Source organism: Mus pahari, chromosome 3, assembly GCF_900095145.1.
Source record: "Mus pahari chromosome 3, PAHARI_EIJ_v1.1, whole genome shotgun sequence".
Classification (NCBI taxonomy): Eukaryota; Metazoa; Chordata; class Mammalia; order Rodentia; family Muridae; genus Mus; species Mus pahari.
In genome coordinates, this window is record NC_034592.1 from 129,336,549 (window position 1) to 129,355,048 (window position 18,500).

General features: G+C 39.6%; 1 protein-coding gene across 2 annotated transcripts in view; it reads left to right on the top strand.

The window, feature by feature from the left end:
- Positions 1-564: 564 nt before the first annotated feature.
- Positions 565-18,500, top strand: part of Kiz (kizuna centrosomal protein) — a 112,409-nt gene continuing 94,473 nt past the window's right edge. Inside the window, exons 1-4 of one of the 2 annotated variants that reach the window (XM_021193577.2) lie at positions 565-758; positions 5,658-5,720; positions 8,225-8,387; positions 15,444-15,524. In XM_021193577.2, coding sequence (XP_021049236.1) covers positions 637-758; positions 5,658-5,720; positions 8,225-8,387; positions 15,444-15,524 — 429 coding nt within the window. In that variant the 5' untranslated portion in view covers positions 565-636. Of the gene's footprint in view, positions 759-5,657; positions 5,721-8,224; positions 8,388-15,443; positions 15,525-18,500 lie in introns of those variants that run through there. The other variant, XM_029536817.1, reaches the window with a different exon arrangement.

Below are 18,500 nucleotides of genomic sequence, written 5' to 3' on the forward strand. Positions count from 1 at the left end.
ATATCTGTTGAGTATTTGCTTTGTTTGTTTGTTTGTTTGTTTGTTTTATTTTGTTTTTTTGGGGGTTGGTTTTTCGAGATTAGGTTTCTCTCTGTCATCTTGGTTGTCCTGGAACTCACTCTGTAAATCAGACTGGCCTCGAACTCAGAATTCCTACTGCCTCTGCTCATAGTGCTGAGATGAGGAGCCTGTGCCACCACAGACCCGCATGTTTGAGGTTCTTAAATGTTGTTTTCTTCTAGCTTTTTGTTTTGCTTTTTAAGTGCTCGTATCAAAACAACCTTGTCACAGGGTCTCTCACTGAAAATTCTAGGAAGGTAAATAAGAAATTGCATCTGATAAAATGAATGCAGTTAGGACGGATTTTGTAGCAGAAGCAGGGAAGAGAAACACAGAGGTAGCAGAGAGAAAGTGACTCAGATCTCTTGTCTTCTCGTCCCTGTACCACCAGGGCTGTCCCCACCTTGCCAGCTCTCTGCTTTCGCCCCTCCCGGACCCACACCGCAGCTAACCCCGCCTCCTCGGCGCCCCGCCCTTCGCCCCGCCCCCTTCAGGCCGCTAGGCGCCTTGTTTACCCGCGGTGCATGTTGGGGCGGTCTCCTTGGGCAACGAGGGCCCGCCAGCTGCCCCGTGGCGATGCCGCGAGGGCGCGGTGGCGGTGGTGGTGGCCTGCGTCAGGCCCCCGCCACATCTGCGCCCTTGGCGAGATCCAGCTACTACGAGAGGGTGGGCCAGCTCCAGCAGGCTCTGCGGGACAGGTACGGCCGCGGGACGGGGCAGGGAGTCAGCGGCGCCACTGAGAGCATCGGGGTACGGTGTCCGGCCCGCTTCCCGCCAGTGGTTCACTAGTCTTGGAACTCGCCTGCGACCCCCCAACTAGCCCCAGATGGGCTTGGGAGCACAAGTTGACCACAGATGCCCCTTGTTTGAAAGCGCAGAGAGACTGTAATCTCTCATGGCAACCAAAGCCAGGTCCCTCAGCCCGCGGATGCGGCCGGAAGTGAGAGTGGGAGTTCTTTTGCCTGCCAGTCTTGATCAAACCTTGTGAATTTCTCTAGTCATCTCTAGTCCTACACGCCCCCTCCTCACTCTCTCTTCAAGTTGTCATCCTACTTTGACAGCTGCACTGCATCAAAGATGACAGGTCCAGGAATGCAGGCTGGAATGGGGTGTGTGTGTGTGTGTGTTTGCGCGCGCGCTGTAGTCTTTTAGAAGTATCTGGGGCTGACTAAATTTCTAGTAAAGGGATGAAATTTTCAACGAGTTCAGCTTCGAGGGTTGGGATTGCCTTTGATTAAGACATGAAAGATGAGAACCATTGGAAAAAGCTAGATCTAAGAATGCATAAATAGAAAAAAGTATAAAGCAATTGACTATAAATAACCACATGGAAAGATAAGTTGTTGGAACACTTATTTAGCTGCCAAATTAATTGGACTTAGAAATCTCATTAGTTGACAAGAAAGGAAATAGATTTTTGGATCTCTTGATAAACAAGACATTTAGTGAGTGTTAAAGTTACAGAATCGTTCAGATGGAACAGGAGGGCTGTAGCAATTCTAAGATCATAACAGTAATTACAGGTGAGGTAAAAGTAAGTGATTTTTTTCAAAGGAATTGCATCTTTACACTAGACTTAATTCTTGCCAGTTATTTGTTAAGTAACTCCCACAGGCCCTAACTCTTCTTTCCATGTTTTATCATCTTTCTACATCCTGTTTTCTTTCTGACACAGTCCTGCTCACCTACTCTAGGGATCTCTTAATTTCCCACTTAAGAAAAAAAAATTAACCAGTTATGCATATGCTGGTGGTGGTCTATGCTGAAGAGACAGAGATAGGAGGACCACAAGTTCAAGGCCAGCCTGGGATACAAGCCAGCCAGGGCAGCGTAGTGAGAACCTATTTCCAAATTATATATATACAGGGAGAATACAATAGACTGTGTGTGTGCACATGCGAGCTCAAGCGCCCCTACATTGAGAATTTTAGGCGAGAAGAAGCAACACCTAGCATACCCTTTTGCTCACTGTGTAGTACAATGGTGGAGGAGGTGTTTTGTAAAATATTTGAATTTATGGGTGAAATCCAAGAGTCAATTAGCCAGTGTCTAGGTGTTACAAATGCCTTATGTAGAATGCCATGACCTCATATTGTCACTAAATAATGATCTTTTTTCCAGTTACCCAAGGTGGTGGCATTAGATGTGTATATATATATATATATATATATATATATATATATATATATATATTTATGCATCAGACAATTTAAAAGCAAGAACTTTGGTTTCAGTGCCTTTACCTCATTGTCTGTTGTAGTTCAAGAGTGGTACAGTTACCTTGGGCCTTTACTAATTTGTGTTTTGTAGGCAAAGATCTGATCTTAAAATGTGACTGATTTAAATGACATTCTTTTTGAACTAGGTTAGCGGTGAGTTATTTTTGCCTCCTATGCTAGAAGCACCTGGTTCTTTATGGTCCTTATGGCACAATAACTGTAATGATTATCCACTTTATGTTTAGCACTTCTTGCTTTAATTAGGAAGCAAGGTAAGGTTGTTGAACTTACGTAAGAAACTGGAGTCAGATTTTATGGCCTGTTCATGGTCCTGCATTTGAAGATTTGTTTTATTTTTAAGTCAGTATAAATCTGTTGCTCTGTGTGATCATTTTTCATTTTAAGAATCTGTAAGTGACTCTAATTAATGCATGCTACACACAAGATAGAAGCAAATAACTTTAGAGAGGGGAGCTGTAGTAAATGCATAGGAACATGAGTTCTGGTCTGTGACAAGTTATGAGGCCTTCAACAGGGTCATACACACACACACACACACACACACACACACACTAAATGACTAAATGTAATAACATTTTAAAAATTAAAGCCAGTCTCATCATAGGGACCACTATTTCCTGAAAGTCCATGTTCATCTTAAATATTGTGAATTGCATAGGAGTGGGAAATGCTTTTATCACTTTGGAAACTTTGGGGAATCAGGAGATTAACAGCAACAATAAATACAGTTCAGCCTTCTTGGCCCTTTTAGAGGCAGTCATTGAAATGTTAGCTGATCTGATAGCTAAGCTCTTTTATCAAAACTGTTATATTTTAAACTCGTCATTTTCTTTGTATTCCCACATAGGTGTAATTTCATAGCTTGAATGTTTTTCTATGTGTATGTAGTGCTTTCTCTCCATTGTTGTGAAAGTCAGTAATTGAATCTGAAAGAGTCTAATGGAGTGACATGTTGCAGTGTGTATAGTGCCCACAAGTGTGGTAGAAACATATAAGTGCAGCTGATACTTAACAATTACTGTATATAAAAACATCCTTTGAATGGTCCATTAACCAGCCCCAGCTATTTTCAATGGTGATATTGATTCAGAGCAACATATCATAATGGTCCAGAATTGATGCTGAGATATTAGCTGAGTACAGTTGAGGGTGATGGAAAACTGTGGTATTGAGACACAAATAGACTAAGTGCCTTAAAATGTAGAAAATTCAGCTTTGTAAGAACAGGACAGCTGTAAAAACCCAGATGAGGGTACAAGTGACTGAAACAAAGACTCTATAAGTATCTCAGGTTTGGGCATTTCAGAGATTCTGAAATAGAGATTTGATATGTAGGCATTATTTGATATGTAAGGATTATTATGGTGATCCCACCCACAAGCCTTCCCTCTAACTTTTTACTGAGGTAAATATCCAATGTTTAGGCCTTATGTTAAAACTCATATGAAGGATTATCATTTGGAGATGCAGCAGCATGGAGGAGGGAGTTAGATGAGGAGTTGACAAGATCAGCACCATTTTTGCGTGGACTGGAGAGCCACAATGTGTCTATGGTTGCTAAGATATGAAATGTTCAGAGAGACCAGCAGTGTGACCAGTAGTGTCTGCATCCACGAGAGAAGGAACTGAGAACAGAGATCTTTCCATCAATATTTAAAAGAATTTGCAATTTCGGAGGTGATGGACTTTCAAAAAAGAAACCATGGCCCTTTTCCCCTATATTGCAGATTCATTTTAAAATATATTTTAAAATAGAGTCAAATTTATTGAAAAGTTGCAAATATGGGACAAAGACACAGAATTTCCGTGAACAAGATTCTCCTGAAGTCCCAACAATATTTTTATTTTTTCCCATACACCTACCTAAAATCAGTGCTCTTCTGTTAAATACTTGAAACTGTGATGGTCCACATCATTAAAACCTTCAATGTACTATTAAAAAAGAAAGAAAGAAAGGTGCTCTTTTATATAACCATGGTACAACTCTCACAGTCACCCTTTAGCCTTGCTGTGTGTCCATCCGCACACTCAGTGCTAGACATAAGTTGTCTTAGAAACCAATTTGTCTTAGTCAGGGTTTCTATTCCTGCACAAACATGATGACCAAGAAGTAAGTTGGGGAGGAAACGGTTTATTCAGCTTACACTTCCACATTGCTGTTCAGCACTAAAGAAAGTCAGGACTGGAACTCAAGCAGGTCAGGAAGCAGGAGCTGATGCAGAGGCCATGGAGGGATGTTCTTTACTGGCTTGCTTCCCCTGGTTTGCTCTGCCTGCTCTCTTATAGAACCCAAGACTACCAGCCCAGGGATGGCACCACCCACAAGGGGTCCTTACCCCTTGATCACTAATTGAGAAAATGCCTTGCAGCTGGATCTTGTGGAGGCATTTCTCCAACTGAAGCTCCTTTCTCTGTGATAACTCCAGCCTGTGTCAAGTTGACACACAAAACCAGCCAATACAATTAACCCCTTGTCAACTTGACACACATACACATCACTATTAAGCCTTACTTTCTGGTCCTTTCTGGTCTAGGGTTTAATTGAGAAACATGGCTTACATTTGGTGTGCCATGTTGCTTCTGACCTCTTGGAATGATTTTTAGTCTGTCCCCATCTGTCATGTTCCTGGCAATTTCTTAAGTATAACACGTCTTCTAGAAAGTGACCTCCAGGTTAGATTGTTTAGCTGATTCTTCTTGATCAGACTTGAGTCATTCAGTCTGGCAGTAATACCGTGGCAGTATAGAGTCCTAGATGCACTTAAAGATCCTCCTGTCCTTGTAATTTAAGCACAAATTCCCTGTACCATCTAGCCATTCATTTTTCACAAGTCAGGCACCCAGTTGGTTATAAAACCCTTGAAGGTTTAATAATCAAGATGTCAGTAAAGATTTCTAATGTGGAAATAAATATATGATGTCCTTGTCATTTGTATTCTGAGTTCAGTTGTTTGTTTACTTCCTTTTTGAAACAAGGCCTCATGTATCTCTGACCTCAAACATTTTTCCTTAGTTTGAGAATCCTTGACAATTTTTGTTTTCCAGGTAGGTTTTCCCTGTGTAGCCCAGGTTGGCCTCAGTGAACTGATCCTTTTCCCATAGCCTCTGAAGTGTGGGTCTACAAGCATGTACCACAGTGTTCAATGATGTTGAGTCTTGAGTTTTTGCTTCAGACTGGTGTTGCCTTTGTTTCTTCTACTTGCTTGTTGATTGGTCTTTCTTTCAGCCACCCATGACATTTTCTCCTTTTTTAAATAGATGGATGGGACAGTCTCATAAAGATGTGGTTTCAGAGGACACCATGGTCTAAATCCACTAGTTAATACAATACAGTGACATATATTTCCTGTATTACAGTGAAAAGAAGAGATTGGACCTGGAAGACAAGCTTTATGAATACAATAAATCTGATAAGTGCAGGTAAGAGATGACAGCGATGGTTGTCCCGCTTTTTGACAGCTGTCAGCCAAAATATAATCTGTACCACAGAGGCAGGCAGATCTCTTTGAGTTTGAGGGCAGCCTGGACTACATAGTGAGTCCCAGGCCATCTATGACTACATAGAGAGACTCTTATTTAAATAGAAAACCAAACAACCCTACTATTATGTCATAGTTTTTATAGTTGGAATATTTTTATCATTCTTTTATTTTTAATGCATAATAATTTGAAATAATTTCTATAGTTTAGTATAATTTATTATAAACATTTTATTTTTGTTTTATTTTTGTATTAATTCAGGAATGTGGTTTTGCTTAAATATTTTAAAATAAGGCAGTGTAATCTTTTTTCCTTTCTTTTTGGGGTTTTTGAGACAGTGTTTCTTTGTGGAGCCCTAGAACTTGATCTATAGACCAGGCTGGCCTTGAACTCAGAGATCCACCTGATTCTGCCTCCAGGTGCAGAATTAAAGGCACACACCACCACCACCAAGGCTGTCTTTTTGATTCTTATTTCAACATGTTTAGCTTCTGCAGAGAGTAAGGCATGTCATTGTTATAGCTGATCTGTTAGCTTTTATCCATCCTTTAGCCCTTTCCTGAAAAAAGGAGGCCCCTTGCTGCCCCTGGGAGGGCCTCCTTGCTTCTTCAGCTAGGGCAGGCAGGTTGTTTTGAAAGGCTCCTTTCACTTTCCTTCGGAGCATTCATCATGCTGCAATAGCCTGTTTTCCTGTTAACTGTAGGTAGACAGTTTTCATACTTGCACAGCAGAATTTATCAATGATTGCTTGGATGGATGGATGCCAGCTTTAACAAGAATAGCAAAAATGAGGGCATGCTCATTCAAACATAAAGTAGTGTGTTTGGGTGAGAAGACATGGTTACTAAGCAGCTTTACTAAGCACCTAGATAAGAGTATGTCAGGGTCCTCCTCCATTACTGCCATTTGGGTCAAAAAGGAAGATATGGGCAGCAGGGAAAACAGTGATAGATTGTATTAGCCAGAAGGAAAACTGAAGTCAACCAACCACAGCTAAAGCACAGTGTCATTAGCATGATAAAACTCTTCTGGGCTGGGGAGATGTCTTAGTGAGTAAGTCCTGGCCATGCAAGCCTAAGGTATTAAGTTCATCCTTAGAGTGCACATAAAGCCAGACATGGTGGTGCATGTCTAGAATCCCACATGAAGAAGGTAGGCAGAAACCAGAGCATTTCAGGAATTTGTGAGCCAACTAGTCTGGTATATGCAGTGGTGAACAACTAGAGTCCCTGTCTCAAATAAGATAGAAGGTGAGGACTGGCACCTGAGGCTGTCCTCTGACTTACACTGGAAAACACACTCATATATAACTCCCTCTCCAGAGATATGGGGGGTTTTCTTAAAACTTGTTAGCCTAGAATTAGACATTTAAGGTCTGTTGTTGATTAATTTTAGAAATTTCTCTCAACTCTAAAAATTTGCTGGAAGTGAAATATATATGTGAGTGAGAGAATATAAAGTATCTTAGTGTACCAATAGTATAAATGTACCATAATAGGTATCCTTTAGGGTTCAGGTAGTTATTAAGAAGGAAGAAAATTAGCATATTGGTCTGAGAAGAGAAGGTTGTGTACTTTGAGCTCTCTAGTATGTCTTTTAGTATTACAACTGGATAAAAATCTCCAAAGGTTTTCTCAGAGTTAATATATTATTACAAAATATTTCAGTAGTATGTTTGGTACAGTGTCTAATACATTTTTACAGTATTTAAATGATAGTTTTTTGTATTTTAGATTTTCAATTTTCTTAACTTTTTGGACTACAGTTTATAGTTTGATTTTATATAAACAATTTAAAAATTGATTGTCATATAAAAACTGGCTATGTATGCCTCTGAGTATGGCCAAAGAGACACTACTCTTTAGTCCATATTTCAGTTTAAGAAATACATCTAGAACTGGGCGTGGTGCTTCACACCTTCAATGCCAGCATTCCCAGGAGACAGAGACAGATGGCCAGGCTGGACTATAGAGAGAGTTCTGGGACAGCTAGGGGGCTGCACAGAGAAGTCTTGTGTAAAAGAACAAAGTAAACCAGACAAAATAAAAAAGATAGAAAGGAATCAAATCCATCTGGGCAGTGGGGCAGGGTACTTCACGCCTGTAATCTGTACACTGGGGAAGCCAAGGAAGGAGGGTTGCAAGTTCTAGCCCAGCCCAGGCTGTACAGTGAGACTTGTCTCAACAGTACATGAATCTTTACTGTGTTACCAAATGGTACTGTTTGCATTTGTCAGGAGAGGTATGACAGTCTGTGACTAATGCTATACAATAGTGAGAACTATTTGAATTTTCTTTCTCTAAACTACATTTGCATTCTATTTATTGGACTTAAAGTAAATTTCTTAGATTTTTAATAGTTTCATTAACACTTTTGTTAAAGAAAACTGTTCTTAAGTTTGTTTGAATTCTGTTATTAAGAATTTATTTTATTTTTTTTTTAAGAGCTAAGCTGAAATGTGCAAAACTAAAGAAATACTTAAAGGAAGTATGTGAGTCTGAGAGGAGGGCTCAGGTTCGAAACCAAGGGTATTTAAAGAAGTTTGAGTGTGTCCAGACGTATGTGGAACACTTGACCACAAATACAGAGAAGCTTCAAAAACTGAAGGTAACATTTTGTTTTCTGCTCTGTGCTTTGAAAAGCTTTTCCAGATGAGTGGCAGGCACCACTTCCCGTTGTGTGAATAGGGTTATTTGTTGGTAGAATATGTGAATTTAAGCAGCATTAAGTTCCTTTTTGAAACCAATTCCCTCTTTATATTGAGTCCTTGGGTTGGTTTCTTCTCTTTGGTCTGGGCTGCTCTCTTCAGGGCAGGAGTCCATTAGGGTTGGGGAGGACTGAGGGTAGACATGTCCCTGGGATGTCACCTTCCTGCTCCTGGGCTCTGGGGTGCAATGACTGCTGTTGGAGGCTCCCTTTCATTCTGGCCTAGTCCTTTCCATGCATGCTGGTGTGACCTTTGCAACTTACGCCATCTGGAGGGCCAGATGCTGGGACTTCTTGCTTGCTGTCTGTAATGGTGAGGGTCATAGTCCAGGTTAACCCAACAGAGCACTCAGAGAAGGTGACTTGAGTGGGCTTTTCTTTGTGCTCTATCAGTTTTTCCCTAGCCTAACTGTATTGCAAAATACTCAAATTTATAGAAAAATGAAAGGACTTATTCTAATGGACACTGTCTCCACTAGATACAACAGTTATAAATATGTGTCTGTATTTGCTTTGTGTACATATGCGAGCTTTTCTTTCTAAGCAGTTTCCTGTTCCTATCATGACACTTCTCTCCTAAGCTCTTAAGCACAAGGGTAGTGTCTTATATAATTAGACTCATGTTATCATCCTTAAAACTAAATAATCTACAGTGTCATTTAATATTCAGCTCATACTCAGATTTTTCCAGTTCCCCTAAAAAGTCAACCCATTAGAGTTTATATGTTATTTGAGATATATATTGTTATCATCATGATTCTTTAAAGTCTATTTTAGTCTAATTTCAAATTTTTGAAAAACTATAAGATGTTTATTTGTGGATTTAAAAAAGAACATAATAGACGAGCATAAAAATCATGATAGGACATCAGTAAATCACTTCTACACAGTGATGTAAGAAACATACCTGCACATTTTACTAACATGAACAATTGTATTAATGACCATCACGCACAGGTGTGGCAACTACCAACAGACAAACCACATTCATAATGGAATTAGATCAAAACAAGTAGAATAAAATGACTGTGTTTTGTGACTGCTTTGAGCTCTTTTACTTTTTTAATACTTATTTTAAATTAGGTATATGTGGGTCTTGGTCTGTGTGTGGGTTTGTGCATGGAGGTGTAGGAGACCAGAGACATTGAATCTCCAGGAGCTGGAGTCACAGGAACCTGTGATTCTCTCAAAGGAGGTTGTGGGAATCTGTGTCCTGTGCAGGAATAGTACACACTGCTAACCACTGCGTCATCTCTCTAGCCTTGTGACTGATCTTCTAGGTGACTGATAGTCAGTATAAGCACTGGGAGGAGATCCCTTAGGAATCATTGTGGGTGACCTTGAACACAGAGTGTTCAGAAAGCAAGGATCTCAAGGAACTGGGTTCTTCACAAACGCCCATTTACAGAAGGCTGTCCCTTCCTTTATTAAGAGGATCTCAGTGTTTCTGTGTGTGCAGAATGCCTGTGCACATGGCAGGGCTATGACAATGCACTTAAGGAGTCAGGCTTTTCTCATAAAGAGGAGAAAAATATACAGGGGCATTGTTCATATGCTGATGTGCAGGAATCCTGATGGCAGACCCTGAGAAAAGAGAACTGAGTATAAGCCAGCTGCTCCAGAAGTTAACCATAATGTAAGAAATAAGGGCGGGGGGAGACTGCCTAGTGAAAGAAAACATATTCTAGCAATTTTGTAGTTTACAAAACACACTATAGGATTCTCCTTTCTTGGGTTTTGTTTTATCATATCTTACATTTACCACAATTTAGGTTGAAGTTCCTGGAATATATTTTATTTCACTAATCTCAGATGTTTTGTTTTCTTTTTTTCAATGGCATCAGCTATTTTGAGGAAGTCAGCCAATTGCTTGTCACTTAGAATTTGAGTTATCATTTCCTGGTCCAGAATTTGCCCTCACCTCTGACCCTATCCCCTGTGACCTGGAAATGTGGTTTGGACTAGCACTGCCTGGCAGAACTTTCTATGTCTATGCAGTGTTCTCTGATAAAGCATCAACTTAGCCAGCCATACATATCTGTCAAATCCTGATGGTGTAGCTTGGACTATGCTGCAGTTTTAATTGATTTGTGTTAATAGTCACAGGTAGATCATGCTTCCTGTGGTGTCCATTAAAAGAGTCCCTGGTGTCATGGTTCTATATGAGTGAGGCAGTCTTTGAAGTTGTTAGTTAAGATGATAATCTCTAGAGATCTGTTTTAAGATACCTTAAAACATAGTAACTAGTCTGTGGAGTGATGGCTTGGCATCACTGGAAGATCATGTTTTCACTAGATTTTTACCCACTGGTTTGGGGATCTGTGACTGAGCCTTCCTGAGAGAGTTACTGTAATGGAGGATGTAAGAGTGGTGGTTTTCAGTTATATCTTCCATTGACTGACTTTCTTATGTAACAGAAAGAAATTACTTCCTTGCCCCTCCCTCCTTTTCAATAGCATGATGAACATGTGAGTTTTTATTTAATTAGCATATTATCATTAGTTACTTTTGTTCCTGTTGATCTATACATAGCCAGTGGAACTCTATTTTTGGGCCCTGGGGATTGAAGTCAGTACCCTAAATGTGCTCAGCACATGTGATGAGCTATACCTGCAGCCACTGGGAGTCCTTAGGTGGCTCCTGTGCCCTTTCTGTATGACCATTTGGATTCTGAGCCTTCTTTTCTTTGGGGCATAGCAAGATGCTGTTAAGTGTGCCTCGTCTTATCTGCTAAAGACAAACAGCCTTTACCCAAGGAGTTGTAGTGTCTTTAAGTGGGGAACAGAGTTTAGAAACCAACTTCTGGGATTAGCTTGTTTAAGCTTGAACAAGTTTTGACTCTTAGTACTCCAGTCAAATGCTTAAGGTTAAGAAGCAGTTGCCATTATCCACATTGTAAACTACTCAGAGATTTCATGTAGAAAATAAAGCAGTGGGCAAAACAGGAATAAAGGAAGTAAAAGAAAAATTACCTCTTATTTTTATATCATGGTCTTATCCAATTATTGATTTATTCTTACAATCAAATGTAGGAGGAAAGATTTGGAATAATCTTTTGTAAATATGTTTAAATTGAGAGCATTAGTTATATATAAACAGATATGTCTTAGAAACTTGTATGATTTGCTAGGAAAGAGTATCAGCCCAGGCACACCCCGCCCCCCCCCCCCCCACTTACAAACACATATTCTCCCCTCCCTTTCTCCCACTACCTTCTCTCTCTCTCATCCCTGTGTCCTCCCTTTTTTTCCCTACATCTTTTTCTGCTGGACATGTGCACCCTTTTTCATGGTCACACATACCCATGTGCTTTAACCTGCTGATTGATTTCCATTTCCTTGGATGCCCCACATTATCTCACACCTACCTGCCTTTGTTTCTTCTGATTTAAGTCTATGTTACTTCTGCACTTCCTTCCTGGTATTCTAATTGTTTATGCATTTTTTTCCACTGTGGTTTCCTTGTCTTAGTATGTCAGTGCTCTGTGTCCCACCCAGAATGTGATTCACAGTAAGCACTCAGTAAACAATGAGACTTGATTAAAAGTTAACTCTTCCGTCTTGGGACTGATTCTCTTCTGGATTGTAATCCCCTATGTGGGAACTAATGTGGTGTTAATTACATCCTAGGTCTACCTTCCCAGGAAGAAGCATTTATGTTTAATAGTGAGTCACTCTGAAGATACAGTCTCATTGTTTAGAGATGCGATTTTCCTGGACAGTTGTCAGGAGGTTATATGCTAAAGAGGGTTAACATTTGAGGACAAACCTTTTGAGTTCTTATTTAGTTCCTGACTAAGCATTTAACAAATACTGTGGGCAAGCTATGATCTCCCCTACCCTTTCTTTTTTTAGATTTATTTTTTTATTAGATGTTTTCTTCATTTACATTTCAAATGCTATCCCCTTTCCTAGTTTCCTCTCCGAAAATCCCCTATACCCTCCCCCTCCCCCTGCTCCCCAACCCACCCACTCCCACTTCCTGGCCCTGGCATTCCCCTATACTGGGGCCTAGAATCTTCGCAAGATTAAGGGTCTCTCTTCCCATTGATGGCTGACTAGGCCATCCTCTGCTACATATGCAGCTAGAGACACGAGCAAGTGTAGCAAATTTCATTTTCAGCAACCTGAATGTCTTTCTTGCTAGTGTATTAGTTGAATAAAAGCATGTTCTCTCGTATCTTCTAATGAGATTCCACTATCCAAGCAAAATCATGTATATTGGAAGAAATAGGGGGAGAGAAAGCCAAAGATTCATCTGAGGATCAAACTGAACAATTTGCCACTGTGCCCATCTTGAGTTATAATGTGGAAGTAGGGGCACTGATCTTAAATACCTTAAGTGTAGTTCAACTGTCCCCTCTCACCTCCAGTCTGTAACTGAGAATCAGCTGTGCAATTTCAGAAATCAGAGAGAGAAATAAGGGAAAAGGGCAGTTAGCATGGAGGGATATCCCAGAAATCTGAAATACCAGTAAGAATGTCTGTCTCTTTTTCCCAAGGCCCATCCTATTGTTAACAGCTCCCAGTGATTCAGCTGAAGTCAATTGCTTGTGCATATTCGGAAGCGAACGGAGAGGTCCTCTTAAATTATGAGCAGCATCACCGGTGCCATGAAGCAGTACAGTCCCTGATGGAATGCACATGGCTTAACTCAGTGCTGTTCGTTTATTAAAACAGGTTTCCCAGGCTGGGGAGAAATGATAAGGGGGTCATCCTAGGGATTCTGGACTAGACAATGCTACTGGACATGAGTTTCCCTGCCTGTCAAATCAATAAGTCTAACCATAAAATATCTATGTGTCAGAAAGAAAACAAAAGCTGGAGGGGTCTCCATTAGGAAGGATACATTCTAAGCTTTGATGTTTTAAGGAAACAGAAAAAATACATAAGGCCTGATGAGAGAAGAGATTAGGAATGAAACAAGAGAGTGACAGTTGAAGGAGAAGATACAAACAAGGACATGTCCTCTGATGCTATTTTAGACACTTTGTTACATTATATGTTTTTAGCAAGAATAGTTTTGGGAAAATTAATCTGTATAATAGTTTAGGACCAACCTTAAAAATAAATAAAAACAAAACTTTTAAAGACATGTCTTGTGAAGCCTAGGCACACTTGAATCCACCATCTTCCTGCCTTTGCCTTCCCATGAGTGCTAGGATGTGCTGGTGTGTGTCCATCCTTAAATGAACTTTTAAAAAGAGTAGAACCCAGTCTGGTGAGATGGCTCAGCGGGTAAGAGCACCCAACAGCTCTTCCAAAGGTGCAGAGTTCAAATCCCAGCAACCACATGGTGACTCACAACCATCCTTAACAAGATCTGACTCCCTCTCCTGGAGTGTCAGAAGACAGCTACAGTGTACTTACATATAATAAATAAATAAATCTTAAAAAAAAAAAAAAAAGAGTAGAACCCTTCGCTTAATTGCAGTGGGAGAGAAGGTGGAACTAGGGAGCTTATGGCCTGTAGTTGGGAACTTTCTAGCATTCAGAAGATCTGGTAATTACTAAATGTTCTATAAAGGGCAAAGAAAAAGAACAGAATATTCTAGGTGGTGATTTTTCTAAAGGGTAAAGAGATACATTTACTGTCAATTTATGGTAGCATCACTCTGGTTTCAAAATTTATTAAACATTTTTTGATCCATAATTTAGAAAGAGTTCAGTTCAATTTTCAAATGCATTGAGGACAATCTAGATCAGGCTCTTGATAAGTTTCTGACTGTTCTTTTGAAACTCTTACGCAGTTATCATTTACGTTTTGCTATAACATAATAAATCAAATAACCCTTGTGAGATAAACTTTGCTGTGAGAAAGTTGTCTGTGTTTGGGAGGTGGCTCTGAAATGACTCCCTACTGACCAGACCGGTCTAATTTTCACTGGTCAGAACTGTCTTATTCCACGATCTCTGTTTACCTCACCATCTTACTGTATGTATCACTTGCCCGGTTCCTTTAAAACTGTCTACATATCTATTTGATCATTACTGACCTCTGTTATGTTAATGGAACCTGTTAGAAGAAGAAGTCCCTGCATGTTATTAAAAATGCAGAAATGAATAATACCTTTTAAAATGTTAAGGTGAATGTTCAGTTTGGGTTATTGCTGCTTATGCATTTTTTTTTTCCATTAAAACAAATTTCAAACCTATTTTCTGTTCAGACTGAAAGCTGAGGAACCAGCCTTTAATTCATTATCTGATAGGTATGTTTCAAATTGTTTGTCAAACTGCTTAATTCAGAAACATCCCGATACTTATCTGAGATGGGCCGCAATCAGTAGCTTTTGAAGGCTTTGAGTAGTAATCTATTGAATCAAAGTACTTTTCATGCTGTGCGTTTTAGGGAAAGACATTTTATTTTTTTGAGTCATTTTCATCAGTTATAGTGAGGTAATGATGCAGACCTCTTGAAGTTACTAGTGCCAGAGCAAACTTGATTCAGATGATAGTCGTGACTACTTACACTATAATCTTGTTCCTAGAAAATAAAACTGATTTGCTGTGCGTTTGGGGAATCATGCCAATGTAAGATGTAATATGTAATAGCAAATGGTAGGACTTACTTGTTTCTTTTTTAGGCTTTGAAAATAGAAATACTTAATATCTAACTTTTATAATCATGCAACTGGATTTTCATGATAGCTTAAAGAAAATATCAAGCTGTTGGTATGTGTATATTGAGGATTGAGGTTTTACTCCATAAACAGATAGAAGACTAAGTAAAAATCCATTAAGCCTTGTTTTATTTTAAAATGTATGTAACATTTTATAGAGTTCAACTCTTGGTATATATGTTTGTGAAATGGACTGTTTTCCAAGGTAAGCTGAATTTCTTGGCAATGTCAGCCTTTTTTTTTCCCCCCTCCCTTGTACCTTTTATGTGGCAAGGCAAGATATAGGTGGGTTTACTTGCAATAGCATCTATCACAAAACTCTACTCTTTTAAATTTAGACTGAATATGAGGCTGAAGTGAAGAGGATGCGCCTCCTGTCAAAGGATAGCCTGGGAACGAGTGACGAAGACCGAGCAAAGGTAGCTCAGGGAAGTGGGGATTTTATGTTTCCAGAAAATTCTTAGAATGCTTATATGTTGAAATTTTTAAATAAAATCCTCTTATTATAGAGATTTTTTTGATAGAACTATGATGATTATCTAAAGAATTTTACTTACAGGATATTGTCTTAATAACTAATTTAATTAAATTTGCCAAAAGACAGTCACTTGGACTTATGATTTCAAAGAAAACCCCAGGGTTGCAGAAGGTAAAATTGTACTTTCATGATTATTGTTTCGTAGCTACTTTTTATTGGATTGAGAAATGTTTTAAATGAAAATAAACTAAGTGTGGTGCTTTGATTCTTTCCTTTGTATGCATAATTTTGTACATTTGAACCTTTTCACAGACAAAGTGGAATGAAAAGATTGCATATCTAAGCAATAGACAAAAAGACCAGCAAGGAATACTTAAATAAATTCTGCTATATATCTGCTGTAATACAGGCTTCTAATCCTTCTGCCTATCTCCATATAAATGATTCTGCTCAAGACCATAGATGTTTTCTTCACTAAAAGCAGTAAAGCTCTTTTAGATGAAATGTCTAAAAACATCTTGTAATAACTTGGAGCATGCTGGCAAGAGTAGTCACTTGTGACTATGTGTGAAACCCCCTCAGCCAGTCGATATTGTAATAAGCAGAAATGGTAGCATCACTCCATTATTCAGAGAAGCCAACAGCGTGCTTGTTCCTTAGGCTGCAGCATTCATTAAGAAAAGCTTACTGGGCTGAAAGCTGGAAACAGATGATAACGGGATATGATTTTCATATTTAATGCTTTCCTTGGAAGAGTATGTGTGCTACAGATTGATAGAAGAATCAACTGCTACTTTACTAAAAGACTTTCAGGTTTGCCCTATAGCTACCGATGGAATCATTCAGCCAAGAAATTAACTTTTCCTCCTTTTACCTGCTTTATATATCTGCTAAGCAGGCTGCCTGGCTGCCAGTAAATGTTATTATGCAGTTAACTGTTTGGTATTTAAGACTCTTATCAGAAAAGAAACAGAGGCCACACTATTTTGTTTTATGGTAGAAGGAAGGTTTAGTTTTCCTTTCTTCCTTGCATTAGCAGGCATTAATCTGAGTTTACAGGAAGTTTTCGTTTTCTTTTCCCATAGATTAAAAAGTTAAAAAGCTAGAATTTAGAGCATTCTTTAAACAGTAAGATACAAAACACCAAGCCCCACAACCTTGACCTATATAAAAAGGCCTTTAATGATAAGTGATTCATACACCATTAGATGTAGGGCAAATGTGGTGTGATGTGATAGACTTCCAAACCAGACCGATGGAAACTGTTTGACGTTTGGTTGGGAAATAATTGACATACTTTTAATCTACAAACCAGTTTGTTCTTTCTCTGCTGTTCTTGATAGACATATTCCAGTTTATTCTTTCTCTGCTCTTCCCGATAGACACATTCTTAGTGTGGCAGTATCAATGACACTTAAGTAAAATGGGAGAGAGCCTCCTTAGCCCCCCCGCCCCCATTTGCACGACTGACTCCTTGCCTTGCCTATAGTTATAGGGTCTCCACTTGATAATTAGAACAGGATATTTTCTTTACTGAAAGCTGTCATCTCTTCAAAAGCTTTGACTATTGACTGCAATCAGAATCAATTAGATAACATTTTGAGGAACATTTATCTTGCCTTTTCTAATTTCCCCTTGATATCTAATCAATTAAAAAGGGTAAATGCACTGCAGCAAAACATGGCTTGGTTAATCCTCATTAAATGCTAATTCCTGAATGAGTCCTTATCTTATGAATTAGGTTGTACTTTTTATTGGAATCCAAGCTCCTCCCCTTTACACAGTCAGAGGAATTTGTCTCTGTACCCAGTTACTGGTACTTTCTAATATATAGCATAGTTGTGCAACTGTTCTCTTGAGAAGCCATAGTAGGCATCTTCAAGAATGTCTTAATTCTTGCTTTCAAGATGTTTCTCACAAAGCATTGTTCTTTCTGAGGCACGGAGTAGTGTGCAGAAAATGCCACTTAGTTATGGGGATGAACTTGAGCTGTAGGAGGAAGATGAGGCTGCTTCCTCTGCAGTGAGTAACACAAGCCTTACTAGAGGGTGTGGTGCTTTGCAGACCCTGAAGGATTCGTAGAATGTTGGTCTTTGGTATGTGTGGCCACTATTGGTAGTGGTAGCACTACCAGTAAAAGCGTAGGAACAGGGAAGTCCAGAGGTCATTGGTTAGTCAGGCTGAACTCTAAAGAGACTGTGGGACACACTAACAAATGAGCTTGGACAGGGATACCATGAAACTCAGGCACCCATTACTAAGGCTTTATGTTTAAGAACTGAGCTTTCTTCCTAGAACGATAATGTGTGTCTGTGTGTGTACCTGTATGTGTTGGGACAGATAAAGAAGCATAGGCTGGTTATAGCACAGGAGTGAAGCTGGCCAGGATGAACCTGGGGAAATCAGGGTCAGATGAGAAGAATGATCTGAGAGGTATTGGTGTAGCCATTGCAGAGGAAATCATTGATGGAGGAGAGAGGCTAGATCAAAGCTATAAGACTATATCATAAAAACAATGGTTTTTAGGGATGCAGCTCAGTTGTGCTTCCCAGCAGCAAAAGTCCTTGTTTTTAGTCTGCCAGTACTCCATAAATCAGGTGTGGTACACATCAGTAATTCCTGTACTTGGGAGGTAGAGGTAGAAACATCCAAAGTTCAGGATGGTCCAGATGGTATTCTCCAGGGCTAGAGAACTGCAGAGAACCAAGGAAGCTCATCACAGGACTGAAGGTTACGCGGGCTGTCAGCTCTGCTCCTGTAGGGCTGTGGAGGACAGCTCTGCAGGTTGCCACCCCAGTTCTAATAGCAGTCTTTGTTCTTCCTCCGTGCTGGGTGTGCAGTGGCATTTTCTCTGCATCAGTTCATCCTTTTGACAGCCCTGGTCTTAGATGTGATTGCTGTTCCATTTTATAGCAAG